Source organism: Aspergillus nomiae (genome assembly GCF_001204775.2).
Source record: "Aspergillus nomiae NRRL 13137 chromosome Unknown contig00113, whole genome shotgun sequence".
In the NCBI taxonomy this organism is placed as follows: domain Eukaryota; kingdom Fungi; phylum Ascomycota; class Eurotiomycetes; order Eurotiales; family Aspergillaceae; genus Aspergillus; species Aspergillus nomiae.
In genome coordinates, this window is record NW_015378168.1 from 2608 (window position 1) to 25338 (window position 22731).

The following is a 22731-nucleotide window of genomic DNA, read 5'->3' on the forward strand; positions in this document are numbered from 1 at the left end:
AACAGAGCTTGAAGCATTTCGTATAGGACTCTCAGTACCGTGTAACGTGGAACTGAACCATAAACAGTGGCCGTCATGCTCCCACACAAGACTCTAGCAAACACATGAGGACATGAGTGTCGTAAAATGAATATTCAAACATGGCAAAAGGTTATGCAATAAAGTGCAAAAGAAAAGGCGTGAACCCGAATGCAAGTCAGGAACTCATGGTTCGTCGTGAATGCTGCAACTTGGGAAACAGATGAGAAAGCTATTAAGAGAACTATATATATATGTATAACAGTGAAAAATGGCCCTGCCATAGCCTGGTGATTTGCCTGCAATGTGACGCAATGAAAACAGGAGCGAGAAAACCATTATTCGTGGTCGGAGACTTCTGGGGTTCCCGACCAGCTTCTGGTTGGTGTGGAGGCACGATCCGAGACAGGCTCCAGCTCTGGTTTCGAGGAAGGCAGGTAGTAGGACTCGGTAGATAACTTGGCCATTTTCGAAGATCGCTCATCGGACTTTCGCCCGTTGACTTCAGGGACCTTCCCAAGCTTCCGATCGATTTGCTCTCGCAAGACCTCGTAGATAAACTGCAGCTGCATCTCATTGTAAACCATCATCATTCTCTGTTCGCGCATTTGGTTGACCGTTTCAAAAACTGGGTCAACCTCTGGGTCAGTGACTTGCAACCATTGGTCAGATTGAAGCTCCAATAGGAGATGATCGAGGGCAATGAAAGTGCCTGTTCGGCCGACACCAGCACTACAGTGCACAATACGTGGATTATCCCAGGAGCTCTTGGAGCCCGTTTGCTCAATCAAATGAAGAAGTGCGCTGCGGTCGTCGCCTTCAGGCTTGGAATAGTCCGCCCAACCAGCAAAGAGGAAATGCCAAACGATCTTCGATTCGGCACCCCAAGTGAGTCGCAGCTTGCGGATTTCGGAACGAGACTTCTCGTCAAAAGTGGTCTCTAGCAGCGCAACCGTGCCCACGACGTTTTCATCTCCGATGGGGTGGTTCTCGTTGTTCACAAATGGGTCACGTTCGTCTTCCCGCAGTAGGATCAAGGAATTATCGCTATTGAGAGGGAAATACTGAGAGCATTTTTCTCGTCCAGACTCAAATGTTTGAGTAAGCATAACGATGACCCCCACTTCCTTCGTTTCATGGAATACCATGTGCCAGAAGTGGGATATATTTCCTGCTTTCGGTCCCTGAAAGTGAGTGGTTAGAAAGCACACTTCTTTACCAGCACGCGGCATGCTCACCTGCGTTGCAATATACCTTCTCTCCTCCTGGGACACAGAATCCCTCAGAGTAATCGGCGAGGCATTGATGAAATCACACTCGCCATCGTTTACGCGAAGATGGATACGACAATTTGCCCACGCCTGCACATTCATATATCGGTTCCTTGCCTTGACCTCTGGATCGGCCTCCAGTGCCCAACGATGGGAGGGGTCGTTGGCGAGCATACCTTCTGCGAGACGTGTCCGCTGTATCCACTCTAGGTCCTCGAATTTTTGATGGATCTCTGGAAAACGAAACGGTCATCTGATTAGCCCTACTGCAACATGACCGACGAACATGCGGAGTGGTGGGAACAGGAGTGAACCAACCTAGGACGGACTGGCAGAGAAAAGGTGGGACGGAGTCAGTATCGCCAGCCTCCAGACCCGGGCCATCCTGATCAGGGCTGTCCAAGACCTCGAAGCCTTCATCATTGTCCTCGGGAAGGGAGCGCTTGGTCGCTTGGACGTTTGTGTCGATCTTGATGGTGGGATGAGCCATTTTGGCCGCAGCTATCCTTTGGAAGGCCCGAACCTTGCCCAGGACGCCGCGCGCCTTTCTTGAGACCCGCTTCTTAGTCGACACAAGCTTTCGGGGTCCGGAGCGGAGGCTGAAGGCGTCGGGCGATGTAGAGCGGGATGGTGGTGCAGTAACAAGTTCCCCCTCAATGCCGGACGGATCGTCGTTCGCGCCGTTCGGCGGTTGCGGCAGGGATGATATCTGTAGCGTGGACAGATCGGGACAGCTGTGGAAGCTGCCCCTCGTCGTGATTTGCTTGGCCAGATTTTTAGATCTTACCGGAGCAAATCGCTGCCAAATCTTAGTGGGCGGATATCGGCGAAGTCGGAGACCAACGACGTTGAAACTCAAGACACCGCGCAGTGTCGATAACGGTCACTCTCGCTGAAGGCAGAAAGGACGATGTGGTTGATGTGAATAATTATTGAAAAACCCACAGAATCCCAGGGCGTAAGACAGACAGAACGAGAGGCACAATGTCAATAGAGAAAAAAAAAAGAAAAGAAAAAAAGAAAATAAATAAATAAAAATTAAAAAATATAGAGATATTAAATGCCTCCCGCAACAGGGACAAAAGAAAATTAAGAAAAAAAAACTGTTATTCCCCCGCACTTCTATATGTGAAGGACGTGCCAGCAGTCCGGGATAGGGAGAAGGAAATAATAGGCGGCAATTGTCGGGATTAATGTAACAATCAGGTCAAGTTCTGCAGATGATTGGAGAAGTTCAAGACAGCAAAGAACGAAAGAAAGAATCGAGAAAGTTTCCAGGAAATCACGGTAGGGGCTCAATGAGAATGGAATTGTCGGCGTGACTATCGACGGTGATGTAATTTGAAGAAAGGATAAATTGATACCTACAATAGTAGAATCTTGTAATATTGGGGAGGAAAAGGGAAAAAAGGTAAAGAAAAAGGAAAAGAAAAAGGAAAAGAAAAAGATATATGATCAGAGAGGAGTGGTCATAGTAAAATACAATCAAAATAAAATTAAACTTGTTGTACAGGAGAAGTTCTGGAGAATTTTTCTACAAGACGATCAGGTCCATAGATCTACCTAAAAAAGTAATGATAACACATTCCACGTTTAATTCCTGCCGTTGCACGACTTCGTCAATTACTTGCCACAAAATTAAACCCGGGCAGGTGGACTGAAACCGTCGCTTTTGACTGGCTGCAGGTCATCTGTTGTGGCACAGCTAAAGGCTTGACTTGGGAAAGGCCACTTTCTGACTAGTCTTCTTTCCGTTTCTCTGACAGCACACCTGAAAAACCTCCTCGGCTTTTATTCCTCCTCCCTCTTTTCTGTTTTCTTCCTTCGGCTCCTGAGGCATGTGGTCTCGTTGCTCATCAGCTACCATCGACATTCTCCGTACATTTGCCTCCTGTGATTACTAGGTACTAACAGCTCATTCGCAAGATGGTGTTCCGAATGTTCTGGCTCCGGACTTTCGAGGTACGTAATCGCGTTGTTCCAGACCAGCTTCCTTTCTACTGCCATCCTCGATATCATCCATGACTGACTCATTCCCCTCCAATTAGGTTTGGCTCACTGCTCGGGTATGCACATCCACACGCAATTGCCTACGCGCGAGTTTCGTGCTGATATTCTCTCGTATAGCTGCTCTCCAGCCCAGCGTTTCACAGACTTGTGGGGCGAGTCCATCAAAAAGTCCAACATCTGAGACATGGGGTACCTCCCGAAGAAATGGGAGGTACTCATAGAGACAATCATGGTATGGCCATCATGTGCTTACAGGATGAAATGTACATGTGTTGAGCCGATGCTGATGGCATCTCTAGGACCCGGTTTGAGCAAGTTCGTCGAATACTTTAAGGAAGAGATCAAAGACCAGCTCAAGGGAAAACCACCGAATAAGTTCTAATGATGGGCTTTGGTATATGTTTTCGATCATTCCCCAAGCTTCGTGTACGATTATGACTACTATGATACCCAATTTAGTTTCTCTTCTTTATTCTCTGTCTTCTGTCTTTTTCCTTTTTTCCCCCTTCCATTATCGTTGTTGATCTCATACTTTTGGATTTCAAACCCTTGTATGACCGGATATCGATTGGGCTGTAACTCTTCTGCACCGTGAGCTACATCCCTCATTCCATCCGGAGATCAAACCTCAACCGCTCCATCCGCTTTGCCTATCTGGTTCTGTCAATGGTCTAGCTCGGCTTTGAAAGTTGGAAGCGTACATATCAATAGAATGCAATACCTAAAAGGCTTCTTCAATCGGAATACTATTCTTTTTGATCCTAGAACCAGTGTTTATCTGATGTAAGGGCTGTAAGCCAAGCATGTTAATGAATCGCGGGCAATATGCGTACCCGAAGAGATACAGACTCGGCTTCGAGTAACAGCTAGCAGGCATGCATCTGCATGTGCATGCACTGACTTTTAGGTTATTATGCTTTTTTATGCTCAAGACTTAAGCTATACATGATCATAAACATGTCACAAGTCACCACATCATCTCTTATGGCTGATGTTGGTGATGGATTCTGCGTGGCTACAACAAGTGGAGTCAACCCAACATAGACAAGTTCCAGAACAATGAATAACGGCCCTTGGTAGCGCAATTGCTGCCAGGAATACGCAGCCTTCCGAGCCTCCGAAATATAACCTCTCCACCTGTTATATGACAAGTAGCTACCAAATAACGGCAACTCCCTAAGGATATGATCGAGCTTCTTTGCGAACAAAGGCACGTTACCACTCTATTCCTCGACTGATTTCCTGAAACCAAGCTAGACTTTCCCCTCAATCCTGCAGTAGGCATTCTGCGAGGGTGTTGGTGCCGCATTTGCTGGAAATGTGAAGCATGGCATTGACATCCATCTAAAACGCTCCTTCCTCTCTGCCATGTAGCCGTTGTGTATTTGTCTCTGCGTTGTAAATCTATTGTACTTTCTAGAACCGGGACGGTCATTCATCCACCTCCTGGAACCAGTAAGGCTGGGGAGTCCCTGGGCACCCGGGCTAGCCGAGGGTTACCGGACAGGGGATAATACAGGGCTTCCATGATCTAGTCACGTATACCAGTTGTATGACAAGATGATATTAGTTATGTATATCAGTAGACGGGCCGTCATACGAACAGTGGCGTCGAATAATCTCAGTCATGTCCGAGCATCACGCCGGTAGATCTGGAATCACCTCGAATGTTTATGAACCTGCATGACACTCGCCTCCACAACAGAATGGCTCCTCGTACTCCGTACTGGGAGCCACCTCCCGTCGAGTCATGTGAGTGGTACACACTAGATGTGAATTACTAATGTATGTCAGTGGCTCGTACGGAGCATATGTACTCCGTACCCTGAGTATTATGACACACAGTCAGTACGCCTGATTTGGTTAGTACGTTTACTCGAAGTGACGAGCAAATGGTAGTATGGCAGCAGCAGTAGAAGAAGTGGGCGGTGGTCCAGAACTTCAGGATCTAGAACTTATCACCTGCTGTCGATCGTCACACCCTGCATCGTTGGAAGAGGTGTTGGATGATGCAGCCGTGCACAGCCATACACAGAGTCAGAAGGTCCTGTATACTGAACTTACGAGTAGTAAACAATTCAGTGCAAAGGACAACGAGATTACAAATCCTTCCGATCTTCCTTCGGGTGGTCAAGCCAACAGACCAACACTTAATACATAAGATTTGCTAGGGCTTGAATGTCTCAACTGAAGACGATCGGCGTTTACCCGGTCGGCAGTACCGGCACTACACAGTAGACAAGAGATGGGCCTAAAGGAAAATGGGGAACTCATTAGAAAGCCCGAGGATGTTCCGTCTTGTATTGCTGGTGCTGTTGGAATCCTCGGATAGACACGGCACCTAAATGAGCGACGAAGAAAATTCTTGAGTCGGTAGGGAGAGATTCATGTTGGGGTACGGAGAAAGGTAAAGGTGATTTGTTTGTGTTTTTCCTATGTAACATTACCTAAAGAACCATGGGTGCATAAATGATTAAACAACTCAGCAGCCAGGTGTCCTGTGGTTTCTGGGCAGGCGTACCGTGGAACGTTCCTTAAAATAGCACAGTTTTTCTATTGATTGCATTTGAATCAGTTTTCAGGAAGATCATCTCACCCAGGATTTTCCACTTATGCCGTCTGTATGTACGATGTTACCCCATCCGTAAACCAACACTGACAGCTGACGAGCTAAGAAGGAAACGGTCGTATGGACTAATGGCGATAGCGAAGGATAGCGGAGCCAAACAGAGTTTCTGCCCCGAGAGGTCAGGCACACAGTCCCAGCGATCCAATTTTCTCCTGGCTAGAATGTCTCAGCCCGCATTTACTGACTGGCCAGTGGGGGGGGCTTAGTCTTCCAGGTTGACACTAGCGCCCACCCACATCGGGCATCGTTGCTGGTATTGGTGCATTGGTCCGCCTTTTCGGTAAAATCCTAGTTCAATCAGACCTCACTAACCGTGTGTGGTATGGAACAAGGGCAAAAAAAGAGAAAAGAGAAAAGAATGAGGACTAGCGTCCCTCGCACCCAAGCCGACACATGATGAGAGGGTGATTAGCCGGAGGAACCAGTCAGAGTGGGACCGCGCGCTCTTCCCTTTCTTCAATGAGCCTTCCGTCTCTCCAATCCTTTTTCATCTTTATCCCGCCGCCTCCTTACACTCTTTTCTCTTCTCGTACCTACATCGTGCCTCTCATACGTATATCTATCTAGTCTTTCGTTAACCCCTCCTACATCTGCAGTTCACCGAGTTTCCCCTCTTGATACGTACGATCGTTTTTTTTTTTTTATCCTTCCTCCTGCCACCTCCCATACCCTCGTTGGAAGTCTCCGGAGTATCTGTCAGTCATACAGTCACGAGATTGAACCGCCTTGTTCTTTCGCTTCATCCCCTCCGGACCTTTGAATTGAGACTACTTTGATTGATTCCATCCCACATCACCCGCCCATCATGCGAGTGTCGAGTCTTTCGTTCCTCTTATACTCGTTGTCCCTGTTGGCCGCTGTCTCCGGTCAGAGCGTAGCGGTCACGGGCGGAGATGTCGCTACTTCTAAGGATGCCGCACCTACCAAGACAGATCCAACCACGACATCCACATCGTCGACATCATCAACTTCTTCATCTTCGTCTGAGTCTACAGAAAGCACTTCGACAACTAGTGACACCAAGCCAACGAGCACCAAGTCTGACCCCACAACAACATCAGACTCGTCATCTTCCACCACAGACCCCCCTAAAACCTCGGCCGACCAGCGACGAAAACTTCAGCATCAAGCACTAGCGAACCTACAACAGATAACAACAGCGACAGCAACTCCAAAACTTCAGCAGACAACAGCTCGCAAACTTCCCAAACTCCTGTTGTGAAGACTCTTACTACTGTCCAGACGGTCAGTGGAACACCTGTTCACACCACGCTTACCACCACCTCGTCCGCTCCGGTCGGCGCGACGGACTCTCCTTCCCTGAACGGGGAAGAGAAGGACTCGAAGAGCTCGGGCCTCTCTTCTAACCAAAAGAAGACCATCATTGGTGTCGTCGTTGGTGTAGGTGGTGCAATTTTAATCGGTGCTCTTGGTGTGGTTGCCTGGAGAATTCATGCACGCAAGCGTAATGGCCACGACAACGACGAAGCTACAGACCTCATGAGCGGTACTGCTGTCGGCTCCGGCGTTCGAGAGAAGGCTCCCAGCCCCGGGCTGCTGGAACGCCTTTCAAGAGCACTTTGGACCAATACCATAACCCCGGTCCTGTCAACGCCGCATCGAATTTCTAAATGAGCCAGGTTCTTGTCACTCCCCGGCGGTTTTAACGTGACAGCTTTCTTTGATCGTACCTGGCCCTTTCCATATAGATGTGGGCATGGTACATGATGGTCCAGTGATTTCGACACTGTAGAGTTTGTATGAGTATTACGCAGTTATCATTGGCGCTTGTTGGTGAAGATACATTGGGTCTCTTTCTTCTTTTCTTTGGTATGCAACGTGTTCAATGTCCTTGTTGTTTGCATACTGTTCACATAGAACGCCTGTCATTCCTTCCCTAAGATCACGCTCCTTTCTACGTACAGCGGTTTGTTTTAGCATTCATGGTTGGTTTGTTGTCTTTGATTCCCCCGCTCGAAGCACTGGTTCTGCATAGAGATCCTGAGATGCGCGGTATCCTCCGTCTCATCGTCTCTTCTTTCTGTTCGATAGCTTGGTTGGACCATCGTCTGGCGATCCAACTAAACAAAAAAGCTTTTTTACCCGATATCTATGTATTTAATTGTCACAGAAACTAGCTCGAATGTGTTTTCTTCAGTACCACCTCGAAGCACTGGTTGTATATCGCGTGCGGATAATCATCGGAATAGTGCGACCGATGAAACACCAAAGGCCCCTTGTTAATAGAACACTTTAACCGCCATCTCTCCCATCCAGGCAAGGATTTGCCCCGTGTCGAATTGAAAACCTAATCTATGTAAATCCCCAGCCGCTGGACACGGAATATTTATATGCGGCGGAACAGTGTCCAGCAGATAATGATTGACCTTTACCCAATTAATATTATTACACAGCACTACCCACATTCGCGATGCTGCTACTTCTTTTAGTATCTGGGTGATCAAGTCCATGCCACAGGAGTAACAGCCCGAGACATGGCGCCTTCTATGACATTAATCCTCAGCGCTCTTTTTCTGATCCTTGACGCGAGCGCGCTCATCCCGGATCCAGTCGGGCTGGTATATGCGCCAGCCTCTATAGGCAAGCGTCAGGTAGTCGGTTATTCCTTTCATCATGATTAAAGCTAGACTCTCATACCTTGAATCTCTCATTAGACATTTACCGGAACACTAGGGGGTTCTACACCCGCTGTGAGTTCCATACTATTCTGACTTGTGAGATGTATCAATATTTACATGTCCCTAGGTCACAGACACGGGTGATCCTGAAAGGCCGTATGGCGTGGACGGCGACACGTTTGTAAGTCTCTATTGATCATTTTCCCATCATCGAATGATAAACAAGCTGATCTCTCATAGACGGATTATGAATCAGCAGCCTCGAGAAGGTAGTTCGCCTTGAGCTCCACGTCCCATGTTTCACTGTCCCACGTGGAATCCTTATCTAACTCGAGTCCATCCATCAGCTGCAACAACCAATTTAACTCTTGCCAAAAGGTCAGTATGGCATTGTGTCACTGACGAACGTTGCAGAAGTCTGTTAACTCGTACTCAGATAGCCAACACGGACCAGTCATCATCCTTCTCCCTCCAAGATTGTCAGGATCAGTTAAGTACGTTCGGCCTTAGCAGACCACCAACAATTCTTCTGACCTGCTGCTGAATAGACAGTTGCATGTCGACCGTATCATCTACGAGCGTAGCGTTACAAGGTGCTACCATAGCCTCTGCGCCGACAGCAACCAGCTCGACAACAGATGCGACCACTGTAACCGCGCAATTGGCCCAAACCACCATCCCATACGACTCAGAATTCGACCTCGTCTGCGATCTCTAAGGTGGTGATATACCAATTTGTTTAGCATGTAGCCAAGCGGCGTGATACCACATGGTCTGAATCGATGAATTATGTACTCCACGCATCCAAGCCCTTTGTAGCCAGCGTTGCAGCCTCAGGAATGCAATATGACCCTATCGGGACTAGTGCCCCGTGATGGCGTGTTGGGGACGCGCTCACGGATCGACGCTAAGAATCCCTCCAGCCCACCTGTCTTACGCGGTGGCTGGAGTTCAAGAACTCAAGCACGCGAGGACATTAGGAGCAAAGTAGCTCTTGACTCCACATAAACCATTAATTAGGCTTCCTCGCTCCCCCCAAATCCCGAAGTCCACTTCCATTGACACAATATCAACCCATCAAAAGCTGTACCTCGAGATTCGAGACGCGTACCGCCACCCACCATCTCCGAACCGGGGAACCACAACGCAGACTCCCTATACCTACACTGACTCCATCCTACGCGCAAACTACTGCCCATCATCCTTAGCATCATGTTCGCCGCACTTCCCCCCATGCAGCAGTTCAATTTCTCACAGTGCGCTACCGCGCCCGCACGTCCGTCTCCACTCTCACCTCGCAGTTCGCCGGCGCGCCCGATGGCCTCGCTATCCTCACCGTTCCACTTCCCCCCAGCTTCAGAAAGTCAACCCAACACACCCGTCACGTCAAGAACAGAGTCCAGGAATCTATTCTTCGGGTCTCCGATCTCCCCTTCGCCTTCAAAGGACGCGGACACGTCCTCCCGCTCCAAGACTTCGCCTACATATGCTCAGCGCTATGCAAGCACGATATCTAATCCGTTGAATAACGCGTCCAGAAACGGCACCGCTTCTTCGTCGCCGTCGGCGCGAGAAGCGAGACGCAATGTTTTCTTGAATCGGATCAAGCAAGGGCGCGACGATGCACGTTTTGCTAATAGGGGCGAGCAGCTGGTGTTGATGGAACATGTGGCGGAGCAGAAGAAGTGGGGTGAGTCGATGCGGAGGAGGACGGATGGCATTCTGCAGGGATACTTGAGGGATCTAGAAGAGGGTGTTGATGATGTGCTTGGTAGGCTTTCTTCTATGCTTGCCCTCTCCAAGAACCTTGTTGGTGGGATCATGACTAACCTGATCGTTTTCTTAGACGAGGCGGATATCCAGGCTCTGGATGAGTATCTGTCGCAGGAGCAGGCAATGGAGATGGAGTTGCTTGAGAATGTGGATATGCAGACGCCCTCTGGACAAGATAATGGCGGTGCATGGAAAGATCCAGGTTCATCGTTTAGTGATGAGGAGTACGAGGACATATTCATGGATTTAGCCGATCAGACAGCACTGAGTCAAGATATGGATATGTCGGGGTGAGAACACGGAGGATTACGATACTTCGGCACGACTTGGGAGGATATACAAGGAACTGGGTAATACATATGGGCTAGGTTGCGTTACGGCGTTCGGTTGGGTTGGTCGCTGGCCGTCCACATTTAATTTGTTTCGGGCCAACAGCCTTTGTATTTGTCTGTGATATACATGTCAAGATAGATAGCCTTGTGACATTTGGGCTAGTAAATAGGGTATCGAAATGATATATGTACAGAAGATGCCAACACCAGATGCATTTGAAGTGCCATAAGAGATGAGGTCTGCAATTGCAGCGAGACTGGGTAAATGTCACCGAAAGATCGGTAATTTCAGACGAGATCTTTATTGCTGGGTACAATCCGGCATCGGCATACCTCCGGGACCTTTGAGGTCTTGCCCAAACGGGTTCGCGACGAGTTCTTCCGGTGGACTTCCGGCAGCTTGCATCTGCACCAGATCAGTAAGCATAACCCAACAGACCCAGAACGAAAGGGATCACATACCTCCTGCATCTTCCCCCACACATACTCGCGACACTTAGCGTCTTCATCTGTGTAACCTGGCTCTTCAAACTTGGCCACAATCTGCGACGCAATAGTCGCCTGCTTCTCAAACCGCTCCATTTCCTCATCGGAGAACTTCTCCTTGCCCTTGTTCTCCACCAGCCAGGGCCCGAACTTCGCATCAAGCTCCTTCATCGGTTCATACAGCATTTCTTTGTTCGACAGCTGCTCCATCATCGCCGCAACCACATTCATCAGACCGCCGTCTTCCTCATCAGGATCTAAGCCGGTCGTCTGAAGAGCCTTAATCAGATTCGCCAACATATCATCCCCATCATCTTCTGACGCTGCAGCCGTAGCTTTATCTCCGGAATCCTTCATACGATTCATCGTCTGCTGAATAGCATCATTGAACGACTCAGGCGGTGCTCCAGCTCCAGCCCCACCAGACGAAGACCCAGCACTTCCAGTCGATGGCGCAGCAGCAGCTCCAGCGCTAGCATCCCCACCCTCTTCTTCAGCCATCACATCCGCCAAAAGCTGCTTGAGGAAGTCACCGGGCGGAATCCCGCTCTCCTCCAGTTGCTTCGTGAAGGCGTCCGCGCCCTGGTTGATGGTGTCTTCGAAACCCTTGTCGTCAGATGCCCCAGATTCCTTAGCAGCGTGGCCCATCATGCTCGCCATATCTTTTTCAAGCAGCTTCATGAAGCTTCTTCATCGAAATCGTTGGCTTCTGGTGCGGGCGCAGGTTGAGATGGAGCGCTGGGGGCGGGGGCGGGGGCGGGTTTGGGCTTATTGAAGTCGTCGAGGACATCTTTTGATAATCGTTGTTGAGATTTGATTCTATTTTGTTTGAAATTTGATGCTCAAAGCTTACCGTCCAATTCATCCAGGTCCGATTCATCGTCGTCATCATCATCAATTGCTTGTTTTGGTTGCTGAGGCTGCGCTTGTGGCTTGTCTGCAGATTGTGCCGGGGTTTCTGGGACAGCCGCTGCGGTCGTCGTCGCCGCCGCCGTGTTTACATTTTCTGCTGAAGTGGTAACGGGCGCAGACTCGTTCTGTTGGGGATCACCCGCATTAACGGGCGAGGCCGATGGGGTGGACATGATTCCGAAAAGGCGGGGGAGGGGAAGAGAAGCAGTGATGACTTGGGAGGGAATGCGTAGGCGATTGTAGTCGGCCCGTAATCGTTTCCGACGAGAGGTCTGAGAATTGAATAAACCGAGCAAAGGGGTTGTATGGAGAAGAGAAAGGAAAAGAGCCGACGGATGTTTTGTGACAGCCTGTGGAACAATAATTATCATGTGAATGAATAATCAGTTGATGGCGAGACCCTTTTTTGTGACTGGGCGGAGATGCCGAGCCAATGCCGATCGCCGCGGCTTTGACATTAATATGCATCCTTATGCAGTGCGACTGCTTGTACTGGCATTCAAACATGCATACACATATACATACATACATACATACATACACACTACTCTATCACTATGACATTCTTCCCACTCGATGCTCCCGAGCAATACCACTGCCTCATCTGCTCAGCTTCCTCCATCTTCCACTCCGTGATCTCAACATGAAGCCTATTCCGATGGAACAACTCGACCAGCTCCTGCGCCTGCGCAGTATCAGCCACCAAAGAGCCAACCAGCTTGATATCCTTATAGATGACCGTCTGATAAGACATGGTAATCCCCTTCTCAGGCTGACCCAAAAGCACCATGGTTCCATGTTTCCTGGTCAGAGCCGCCGCCAGCTCAAACGCAGCTGGATGATCCGTCGCAAGCACGGTGGCATCCAGCCCGGGGTAATCCGAGGAAATCATCCCGTTGATCTTGTCCAGGGACTTCTCAACTGGATCCGTAGCCAGAATCAAAACGTCGGGGCTATGCTCATAAGATGCTACTGCATCTAGAGCGGACTGCTTCACGTCGATTGCCGCCACCTTGTAGCCCTGTTATCATCCGGAACTGCTTAGCGAACTGGTCTGGAATACTAACAATGACGTCGAAAATAACCTTACCATGCACTTCGCAACCTGTGTCCCAAGATGGTCCAATCCACCGATCCCAACAATCCCAATCGACCCGCCCTCGGGGACGTCCGCACGAACAATCCCTCCATAGATACTAATACCGCACACATCAACGGCGCAGCAACCTTGAACTCCATGTCATCTGGGAGTTTGACCAAAAAGCGAGCGTCGCTGGAATATCAGCATAGCATTATTAGCAGAACTAGCTCGTTTGAGGGTATCTTGACACCTCACCACATACGCAACCATATACTCTGCCCAGCCGCCATCTGTCGTAATACCTTTCATTAGAGGCGCTTCGCAGTAGATCGGGAGACCCGCTTTACAATCCGCGCATTTGCCTACACAAGTTTATAGCAATTAGAGATAAACAGGAAAGTCAACTATAGAATTATCCTTGTGACTTACCACAGACGCTATCGAAATTGATACAACCCACTCTATCACCTCGCTGGAAGCCCGTAACCTCCGAGCCTACCTCTTCGATGACTCCGGCGGGCTCGTGGGATCCGATGAAGGGCAACGTTGTGTTAAATTCATTATTCAAGGCCATGAGGTCTGTATGACAGAACCCCGCGGCTTGGATGCGGACTAGAACCTGGTGTGGCTTTGCTTTGGGAACGGGCACTTCGGAGATATGGTAGGGTTCATTGTATTGTTGAATTTGGATGGCTTACATTGTTGTGGGTGCCATGAATGGGAACAAGTGATGCTTGGAGATTGTGGTTTAGGATAGATAAGTATTGACATTTACAGATTATAGAAATAAGGAAAGAAATCATGATCCAAAACTGGGGAATCTATGAGGTTCTTGTTAAATGGTTTACCCCAAGATGTGTTCCCCAATGTGGGGAAGCGTTTTTCCCCAAGTATCGTGGAGAGTCTATTATTCTCTACAGTCTGGACGAGCTTTTTAGAGCGCAATTGCACGTTGGCGTGCTTTGATGTACATCTAGCTTCTTGTAACTGGAAACCTGGCAATGCCTTGATCTGTCGAACTTTGAGCAGAATAAGAAACAAGGAATGTGAATCGCGATACTCTATTGATCGAAGCCAAGTATGTCGCGTTGGTGCTCTGGAATTGGTATATTGAGCTCTATGTGCTATGGAAGCTTTGATACATGCGAGCGTGACATCAATAAACTCGTCAAATAGTATGTGGTATCATTGACTAATTCCCATTGCTTGAAGGCAATGGAGAGAGGCATCAAAAAACTCGCCATACGATGGTTTGGAGTTCCGGTAATGCTTCCTCACTCTTGTCTGTGGAGACAGCGGATGAGGCGAACACGTCTTTGCCAGTAGACGCGTCGGGATGTCCTCGGTATCCTAGATGGCTAGCGCATCTAGTCCTGTGTACAGAGTTATGGAAATATAATATACAATCTAAGCAGACAGAACGGTCATCTCATCGTCAGAAGGCAGAATCAGCCAGTCCAGGCGTTCGCAGCTTCACGTCTATCCGCCGTGTTCATGAGCTTCAGAAGCCCGTCAACAGCATCTCCTCTTTGAGATGGTGTAACGGCCTGGTTCTCGGATTGGTTTCCTTCGATGTCATCCTGCTCATCGACTTCTCCCATGATTCTGTTGCGGCCGGTTCGCGACACGGTAGCTGGAGGACTGCTGAGCTGCATCAGAGACCCTGCTGTGTCTGTCCTGCAATGAGTTTGTGTAGGCGTTTTCATAGGATCTTGGGAACTATCATTCTCTGTCGATAAAGGAGGCGATGATAGTCCGAGAGGAATTGATGATGGTTCGGTTCTCGGCTTGAACTCGACGGCGGGTTGAAGAGCACGTGGTGTGATAGAGGAAGGCATGATGATGTCTTCGTCTTGTCGGTGCGGTGTCACCGCTTCCTTCTGGTGGCTGGGCGTGAGCGTCTCGGGGAGTGATAGACGCGGGAATTTGCGACTGTGGGCCTCTAGTTCTGACAGACGGCGATCAAATTGAGGATCTTTAACGTGGTGCATGGCATTCTGGATTCGGTTCCGAAGAAGGTTTGCTTTCTGTTCCGTGGGGTTAGACCGACATAGGAATATGGCAGATCAATTACACTGACTTGTTGGATAAATAATCTGCGTGTTTCAGGGTCTTCAGGGACAATTCGTGTTGAACCTGCTTCTCTTTCTTGTCTAGGGCTTCGAGCAAGCGGCGTGGCGTCTGCTGGTGACTGTTGTTTATCTGATTCCCGTGATGGTGCTACATGTAGCTCCGTCGCGTCTGTTTGTTGTTGGTCCGACTACCCCTGATAATCAGTCCCAATTCAAATCTAAAACTTTCAAAATGTCACTCGGAGTTTTCGCTCAGCTTACCCGATCATCATTGTGAGCTGTAGAGTGTGTGAGAGCTTCATTCTGCACGTCGTGTACCTCTTGTGTTTCCGCCCGAGACTCGTTATTTTGAGCCTGCACGTTGCCATTGTTCGCTTGGTCGTCCACTTGATCAATTGTGCGTTTCTGGCCAGCAAATAAAGGAGAGGGAAGGAGCTTTTTGGGAGAAGGTGGTTCGAGGAGCGAGCGTTTGCTGGGCGAAGCATCGGGCCGATGGTGAGCGGGTGACAGACACGCGTTGGCGGTCTTTTCACCGAGAACGCGCCTCCCGTCTTTGACGGGGCTGGGGTGCAGTGTAGTCGGGTACATTCCGGTGTATTGGGGGCGTTTAGAGAGGAAAGAGTAGTAACAGTAGGGTAGGTGGGAGAAACTTGGGGTTCAAGTAGGAACCCGTACGGAGAGCGGAAGAGAGATTAGGGCTTCAGAGGCAATTGTGGGAAGAGAAAGGTGTATTTTTGTGGCGTTGAGGGGTGTGGAAGGAAGAGAGTAAGAACGAGAGAATCAAGACGATATGAACAAGGTGAACACGACTTGTCCTCTCGGTCTTGCGAGGTAAGGTGGTAGTCGAGTTGTCGCGTGGGAGGTAGATCGCGTTGTAGTTTGGTGTATCTCGCGCTATTCCCAAGCCGTTTCGGAGGGAGACGTGACTTAGTTCCATTTTCCACCTCCCCGCGACGTGTGATATCCACTTTTCGCATATCCCCATGCAACTCCCTAACTTCTCTTCTTTCTTGCATTGTTATACATTACGGAAGATATGAGGGTAATTCTTTACATTCGCCCTCTTCTAGTAATCTACCAATGAATCTGGCACCATGACCACACGCAAACGCAGCGCCACGCCGCAACAACCACTGCAGATTTCCGCGTAGCGAAACTTCCTCAACCCCTCTAGATCCCAACTGTACAAGGATCTGAGACAATTAGGTCAGCATGTGCTACTTCAACGTGGAATGCGCAACATGTGGCCCTTCTGCCTTGAGCATTTCCGAGCAATGACTGGCATCTGACTACTGTGGGGAACCCTGGGATCACAACGTGAGACTTGTATAAGGTCTAGCGTAGAGAAATGTGCATGAATATGGACAGTACAAGCATATACGAGCTGTGGATATAACAAAACTCCCACGCGCGACTCTTCCCAGCCATCGAGTGGTCAACAAACACAAGTCATGCTGTTTGTGGTTCTGATCTCTGCCACTGCCCGCTTGGGTCTAGATCCGTCCTGCACGTGCCACTCAGCCCCACCGCCCAGGGACGGCATGCAAGAGATCAATAGTCAAGTTATTCAACAGTAGGTACTCGTAGATATAACTTGGAGTGTCCAATAAAGCTCCTATTGGCATGCCTTTTGGGATGGTACACATAGAAAGAACACTCGGATCTAATAAGCAAAAGAGGGGGGATGGAATCTTATACGAGACTGACTCCGAATCTATAGTAGAAAATTACACGAATATGTTACTGCTCCATCTCGCAAATAGATATACTCTCCTCTGCAATGACAAGCAGTAGTCCTTCGATGCTATAGTATATTATCATAACGCTCTCTCGAGTGAGTGGCTAGCATTATAGAACATATCAGCTAATTGTTTCCAATTAGAAGACCAGTCTCCAACAGCAAGACAAGGCCGTTGGCTATATATGTAAAGCGACGATTCGATAAGTGCATGTGCATTAGAGGACACACAATAAAGAATTCCAAAAGAAAAGAGATACTGAAATCTGAAAAGTTAATGATATAGTTACACTTAACAATATATCGATGGGTTCCCTTTACCAAGAGGGACATACTGGATCTATATTGATCAATTCCGAGTAATGACATCATCAACCTTTTACTGAGCTACTCCGAAGTACATAAAGGTCTACACAGTACATAGGAAGCGGAAACTATCAGTTGATCTATCCAATATGTTTACATGCCTGGATCGAATTCATCCTAAAACCGCCTTCCCCATATAGACCTTTCAAGGGCTACCTCTTACCCCGTGACAGCCCAAGTGCGAAAGCTTTCCCCGCATTTTGAGGTTCCAAAGAAACGCCAACTCAATGCACCATTAAATCCAACACTCTGTCTGACTATTGCGCCTATAGATCACCACCTCTATCCAACTTTCTTTCCTCGAGCTTTTACTACCTTGCATATTCTCATATAATTTTAGGATATCCAAGGTAGAGAATCGCCTACGTAGGGTAAATACTAGTTGGATTGGGGTAGATCATTACTGTTTGGGATCTTCTCTGACACTATTGCATCACAGGGTCTGCACGTGGTCGGTGCCTGCATACCTCTCACATCCCCTCTCTTGCCTCTGTGTTGCACTCTTTCTCTGGCTCACCCATCACCCGTGATCAACCCAACACCATCGTGATGCGTTTATCCTTTGCAGTACTGACAGCTGCCCTTCAGGCGGCAGTCAGTACGGCATCAACACTGACTCCGCCCGTCCTACCGCTGATTGTACGGAATCCTTACCTCAGCACTTGGTTCGGTAATGCTCGTGAGGCGCCGTGGTCCAAATGGCCCATGTTCTATACTGGAGAGGAGGTTGGCCTCTCCTTGATGGCACACGTTCCTAGTACGGGGACCGTGTATCCGTTGTTGGGCAAGCCCCATGAGTCCCTACCTTCTAATTCCGAGTAAGCATACTCGGAGCAATCAAGGAATTTTACCAATTTTTCTAACAACAACATAGTTCACCGGAGGTAGCGTTTCCAGTTTACCTGGGAGCTAACTACGATGCGTCTACCACTAACCTGACTTACCGCATTGACTTGGATACATCGGCTTCTACTCCGCTTGATATCACCATTTCTTTCCTGTCTCCCATTACGCCTACATCGACTCTGCGGCAGTCGATTCCGGCTTCGTATGTGACGATCCACGTCCATGGAGATGTGGGTGTCAACATTTATATGGATGTCAATGGCCGCTGGGTAAGCGGAGATGCGGGTAGCAAAATTACATGGCAATATGATGGTTTCGACACCAAAGGCAGCAAGCCTACTCTTCAGAGATGGCGGTTTAAGAGAGAAACAGAGCTGCTGCTATCAGAGATCCGCGACCGGGCAGAATGGGGTACCCTCCACTTTACTGGCCCTGCTGTTCGTGTCCCCTTGGATGAGCGTCACCGCGAATCCTAAATGTCACTGCTAACACTGAAATTAGGACGTTCAATTCCAATCTGGAGAAGCCTTGGCTGTGCGGCGAGGATTTGCCGCCGAGGGAGCCTTGCGTAACGAGAATGATGGCACTTTCCGTGCCGTCGGTGACCGAGAACCGGTCTTTGCGTTCTCTAAGTCTTTCACCCCCTCAAAGAAATCAGGGCCTGCTAGCGACAGCGTGACTTTCACCATTGCCCTAATCCAAGATCCGGTCGTTCAATATGCCTCCTCACGCGGGCTCACCTTGATGCGGCCTCTCTGGAGGTCCTGGTTCTCCAATGAAGAGGCCCTGCTCAGCTTTCATTATCATGATTTGGCAAATGCGGGCACGTTGGCCTCCGATTACTCGGAACAGCTGGCCCAGGATGCCTATCAGTCGGGGGCTTACGACTATGTGGATATCGTAGCGCTCTCAGCCCGACAGGTCATGGGAGCAACCACCTTTGCTGGGACACCTGAGAACCCAATTCTGTTCCTAAAGGAGATTTCTTCTAACGGTAACTTCCAAACTATCGACGTTATTTTCCCTTCATTCCCATTCTTCCTTTACACGAACCCACGATGGTTGGCCTATCTCCTCGAGCCACTGATTGAACATATGTCGAGTGGACAATACCCGAACAAGTACGCTATGCATGACCTTGGAACACACTTCCCCAATGCCACCGGTCACCCAGACGGCAACGATGAGTACATGCCTGTAGAGGAGTGTGGCAACATTCTCATCATGGGTTTGGCTGTTGTGAACTCCTTACGTTATTCTGTGGACTCGGCGGCGGCCTCCGTTTGGTCTACTCGAGGTACAGCCCCTCAAACATCCGACAAGAACTCAGGTTATTTCCCTCTGGATAACCTTCAAGCCCTGGGGGGAATTGATAAGCAAGACGGAAGATGGGGCGGTGGTGCCCAAGGCGAGCACTTGGCAGAGAAATGGGTTCAACGCAGTTACAAACTCTGGACCCAGTGGACCAGTTACCTGGTGGAGTTCTCTCTGGAGCCTGCTAACCAACGTAAGGACCCTTCTGTTTTTGCGGGAATAATGGGGGAACTGATGAATGTAGTTTCCACGGACGATTTCGCTGGCTGGCTTGCTCTTCAGACAAACCTTGCCCTTAAGGGCATCATCGGTATTAATGCTATGAGCAAGATAGCTGAAGTGGCTGGACACAAGTCGAATGCATCATATTATAAGGTTGGTATATTCAACAAGACTTGGGAGTGTGAATCCTCTGACACAAATACAGAATATCGCCGATACCTACATCGCGAAGTGGGAAGAATTTGGCATGTCTCGAGACGGCACGCACGCTAAACTTGCCTATGACTGGTATGGATCTTGGACTACGATTTATAACCTGTATGCAGATGCTCAGCTTTGCTTCCACCTGGAGGGCACCGATGTTTCCCCTGCACGTGGCAGTCAAAAGTCACTCCACCCACACTCCAGGAAGAGCGGATTCGTCCCACATCATATCTACCAGAAGCAGTCTATCTGGTACCACTACGTAAGGCAAAAGTACGGCCTTCCTTTGGACAGCCGCCATCTGTACACCAAGACGGACTGGGAGTTTTTCTCTATGGCTGTCGCCAGCGAGGACGTGCGAAGTGAGATCCTCGAGTCCGTCGCTAGATGGGTGAACGAAACGGTGACCGACTTGCCCTTCACGGATCTGCATAATACTGAAGGCAGGGGTGAGTTCCCAGGGCCAAACTTCTTTGCTCGGCCGGTGATCGGAGGTCATTTCGCGTTTTTAGCTCTTCAGCGTGCCTGCGAGGGTCGGGCAATGGAGGGCTTGGCTTTCCTTGACGGAAAGCCAGGCTTTGGAGATGACTCGGTTGCGTCCGCTGAGACGCTCAGCCAGTGGGAGGCCATGGCCGCTAAAGCGGCGGAGAAGTTCAGGTTTGGCGGGTATGAATCCGAGAGGGTAGAGTTGTAATCTTTGGATTCATGTATAGACCCTATATAGTTGGTGTATCTGAAAGGTTGGGAGGAGCTAGCTGAGTTTGAAGCGATGAAGCATAGCACCTTTGATTGCGACGTCCTCGGCTAAAGCTATGCTAACAGGCAAGAAGACACGTATAAATTTCCAAGGTCTACCGTAACTGCTCGCATGTTGATTGATCTCTCATCTTCCAGGCCCACTGTTCGTGGATCAGTATTGTTCCTATACTTAGCCACGACAATGCATCATAGATATTCTATGCTTCAAAAGATGGGAATCGAAAGTTTACGGCGTATACCTAATACAATACTACCTCAATGGGATCCAAAAGAGCTCTCTAGCAGACCTGAAGCGACATAGATATATTCTGATTGGATATCTCTTCCACCAAAGCTGGCGCCGCCACGGCGTCGAACTAGAGTCTGGGCTTTTGACGAGACTTCAACTACATGGGTCACTAGGAGATTGTTTGAGGCTAGTCAAGTATAATCGAAAAGCTGTGGGAACTTAGGTTTTATGCCTGTTGGCCCACGTTTCGTTTGTTTCAGGTCTTTTGAGACTCCTGATAATCCCTTGTCGTTCATGACTCGACCCGCATGTCTGGATATAGGTCCTTTTTCTATAAATAGGTTGTGGTGGAGGATCTGCTGAAATTCCGACAAGTTGGGTATCAACTCGGCGTGTTTCTGATGAGGCATGTGAAAGAACCAAACCTGAAGTTTGCCGACAGGACGAAGATACATGTTGATCAAGTCATGGCAGCCAACACGATGGGGATGAGGAGGAATCGAAGGTGGTAGAACAGAATGAATGTCACCTTCCATTTCGGGAAGTCACCTGCACAGACATATAAAACACGAGCAGCCTCAAGTTTCTTCGCATATGATCCACCAAATCCTCATCCACTAACAGTTGGTAACCAGTCAAACACCGTATCTTCCCCAATTATGAACACTCAACAAGAACCACCACAACACCCACCATGAGAGGACACCCACCTACCCTACCAGCTCCAGCAATAAGACAAGCCGAAACCAGTCCCAGAGAACGACCGACAGCTGAAATGCCGCATAATTTGCCAATCTAGGGACAACACCCGCACTGTCCATGTCCGTGCACATCAAGTGCACGCAGACAAACAAAGAAACTCACCCGGGGCCGGATTGGCTGCCTGGACTGAAGCTTTGTGCTCCAGCGGCCATCCCTGCACGCAATGGGCAAATATGCCGTGGCCAAATGCTCCCAACACGGCATGCTCATCCCCCTCCAATGGCCCCTGATTCGCTTCTTGCGTGATGAATCTGGACCCGCCCCATACCCGCGCAGCGTGGGTATGAGCCACCTATCCAACCGTCGAGGCGGCTCGGCTCATCACTAATCTTGTTGATGTCCTGCCTTGCTAGCCTTTGCGCAGGGAGGTTTGGCCTTTCGTTCGTTCATGTTTGCGTTTCGCTAGTGCTGAAATTGTACAACAACACGCGACAATGATAACGGCAGCCGGCCAATTTAAGCTTCAAACTCGAGCAGTCTAGACACGTTCTAGGTCTACTGGAGCCTCCTATCGCCAGAGCCCCCCACGTCAAGTGTCAAGTACTACCTCACAAACGGAGGGCAGACGAGTCGAGTATTCCGGATGGTGGTGGGCCGATACAACGTGATGAGCAACTGTTGGGGTCAAAGCATAGATACAGAGGCGCATGGCTAATATAGATGGATTAGTTGCGTTGTCGATTGGGATGTTGGCTCGGCCCGTCTCGAGCTTGGGGGCTGATAACCCTAATAGGATGTGTGGAGTTCTTCACCTGAATTCCTTTGGGGGAGGAGGACTTATGGTCCCTTTAACACGGATGGAGGAAAGAAGTATGTATGCTCTGTCCGAACGCATGCAAGCCATGAAGACCCTCTCCAACTATCGTGCAGCCAAACAAAGAAGAGTAAAAAAAGATAATTGCAATTGCCTCATCTCCATTCCTGCTCACCTTCCACAAGGATGACAATCACAAGCAAATCATAGATTCCAAGCCACTATGCATAACACCCGAAAAGAACCCCAGACAACCAATAACCAGGTCTCGACATACAGCGAACACACATAAGCGCCCTTTACTAGGCCCGTAT

At 49.1% G+C, this 22731-nt stretch overlaps 8 protein-coding genes across 8 annotated transcripts; 5 read left to right on the plus strand and 3 right to left on the minus strand.

Annotated features, from left to right (window-relative positions):
• Positions 1–356: 356 nt before the first annotated feature.
• On the minus strand, positions 357–3485 carry ptpB (tyrosine protein phosphatase PTP1; the record flags this gene model as incomplete). The annotated part of the gene is made up of 4 exons (XM_015550375.1): positions 357–1202; positions 1257–1522; positions 1608–2088; positions 3384–3485. The coding sequence occupies 4 exons, from the start codon at positions 3483–3485 to the stop codon at positions 357–359; spliced, it is 1695 nt and encodes a 564-aa protein (XP_015407427.1).
• Positions 3109–3681, plus strand: ANOM_005119 (uncharacterized protein; the record flags this gene model as incomplete). Its single annotated transcript, XM_015550376.1, has 4 exons — positions 3109–3251; positions 3338–3355; positions 3417–3531; positions 3599–3681. Exons 1-4 carry the CDS (start codon positions 3216–3218, stop codon positions 3679–3681), a joined length of 252 nt encoding a protein of 83 aa, XP_015407428.1. The 5' UTR covers positions 3109–3215.
• Positions 3682–6733: 3052 nt separating this feature from the next.
• On the plus strand, positions 6734–7563 carry midA (putative cell wall protein; the record flags this gene model as incomplete). The annotated part of the gene is made up of 2 exons (XM_015550377.1): positions 6734–6993; positions 7059–7563. The coding sequence occupies 2 exons, from the start codon at positions 6734–6736 to the stop codon at positions 7561–7563; spliced, it is 765 nt and encodes a 254-aa protein (XP_015407408.1).
• Positions 7564–8423: 860 nt separating this feature from the next.
• Positions 8424–9285, plus strand: ANOM_005121 (uncharacterized protein; the record flags this gene model as incomplete). Its single annotated transcript, XM_015550378.1, has 6 exons — positions 8424–8540; positions 8604–8639; positions 8695–8748; positions 8808–8836; positions 8982–9061; positions 9116–9285. The coding sequence occupies 6 exons, from the start codon at positions 8424–8426 to the stop codon at positions 9283–9285; spliced, it is 486 nt and encodes a 161-aa protein (XP_015407407.1).
• A 494-nt stretch (positions 9286–9779) lies between these two features.
• ANOM_005122 (uncharacterized protein) lies at positions 9780–10634 on the plus strand (the record flags this gene model as incomplete). Its single annotated transcript, XM_015550379.1, has 1 exon — positions 9780–10634. The coding sequence occupies one exon, from the start codon at positions 9780–9782 to the stop codon at positions 10632–10634; it is 855 nt and encodes a 284-aa protein (XP_015407406.1).
• A 339-nt stretch (positions 10635–10973) lies between these two features.
• pex19 (putative peroxisomal membrane protein receptor Pex19) lies at positions 10974–13725 on the minus strand (the record flags this gene model as incomplete). The annotated part of the gene is made up of 8 exons (XM_015550380.1): positions 10974–11078; positions 11135–11820; positions 12012–12420; positions 12471–12519; positions 12664–13091; positions 13161–13266; positions 13414–13513; positions 13581–13725. The coding sequence occupies 8 exons, from the start codon at positions 13723–13725 to the stop codon at positions 10974–10976; spliced, it is 2028 nt and encodes a 675-aa protein (XP_015407405.1).
• Positions 13726–14599: 874 nt separating this feature from the next.
• On the minus strand, positions 14600–15811 carry ANOM_005124 (uncharacterized protein; the record flags this gene model as incomplete). Its single annotated transcript, XM_015550381.1, has 3 exons — positions 14600–15178; positions 15232–15411; positions 15485–15811. The coding sequence occupies 3 exons, from the start codon at positions 15809–15811 to the stop codon at positions 14600–14602; spliced, it is 1086 nt and encodes a 361-aa protein (XP_015407412.1).
• A 2065-nt stretch (positions 15812–17876) lies between these two features.
• ANOM_005125 (putative glutaminase) lies at positions 17877–20607 on the plus strand (the record flags this gene model as incomplete). The annotated part of the gene is made up of 5 exons (XM_015550382.1): positions 17877–18145; positions 18202–18610; positions 18675–19680; positions 19732–19862; positions 19915–20607. The coding sequence occupies 5 exons, from the start codon at positions 17877–17879 to the stop codon at positions 20605–20607; spliced, it is 2508 nt and encodes an 835-aa protein (XP_015407411.1).
• Between the last annotated feature and the right edge of the window lie 2124 nt (positions 20608–22731).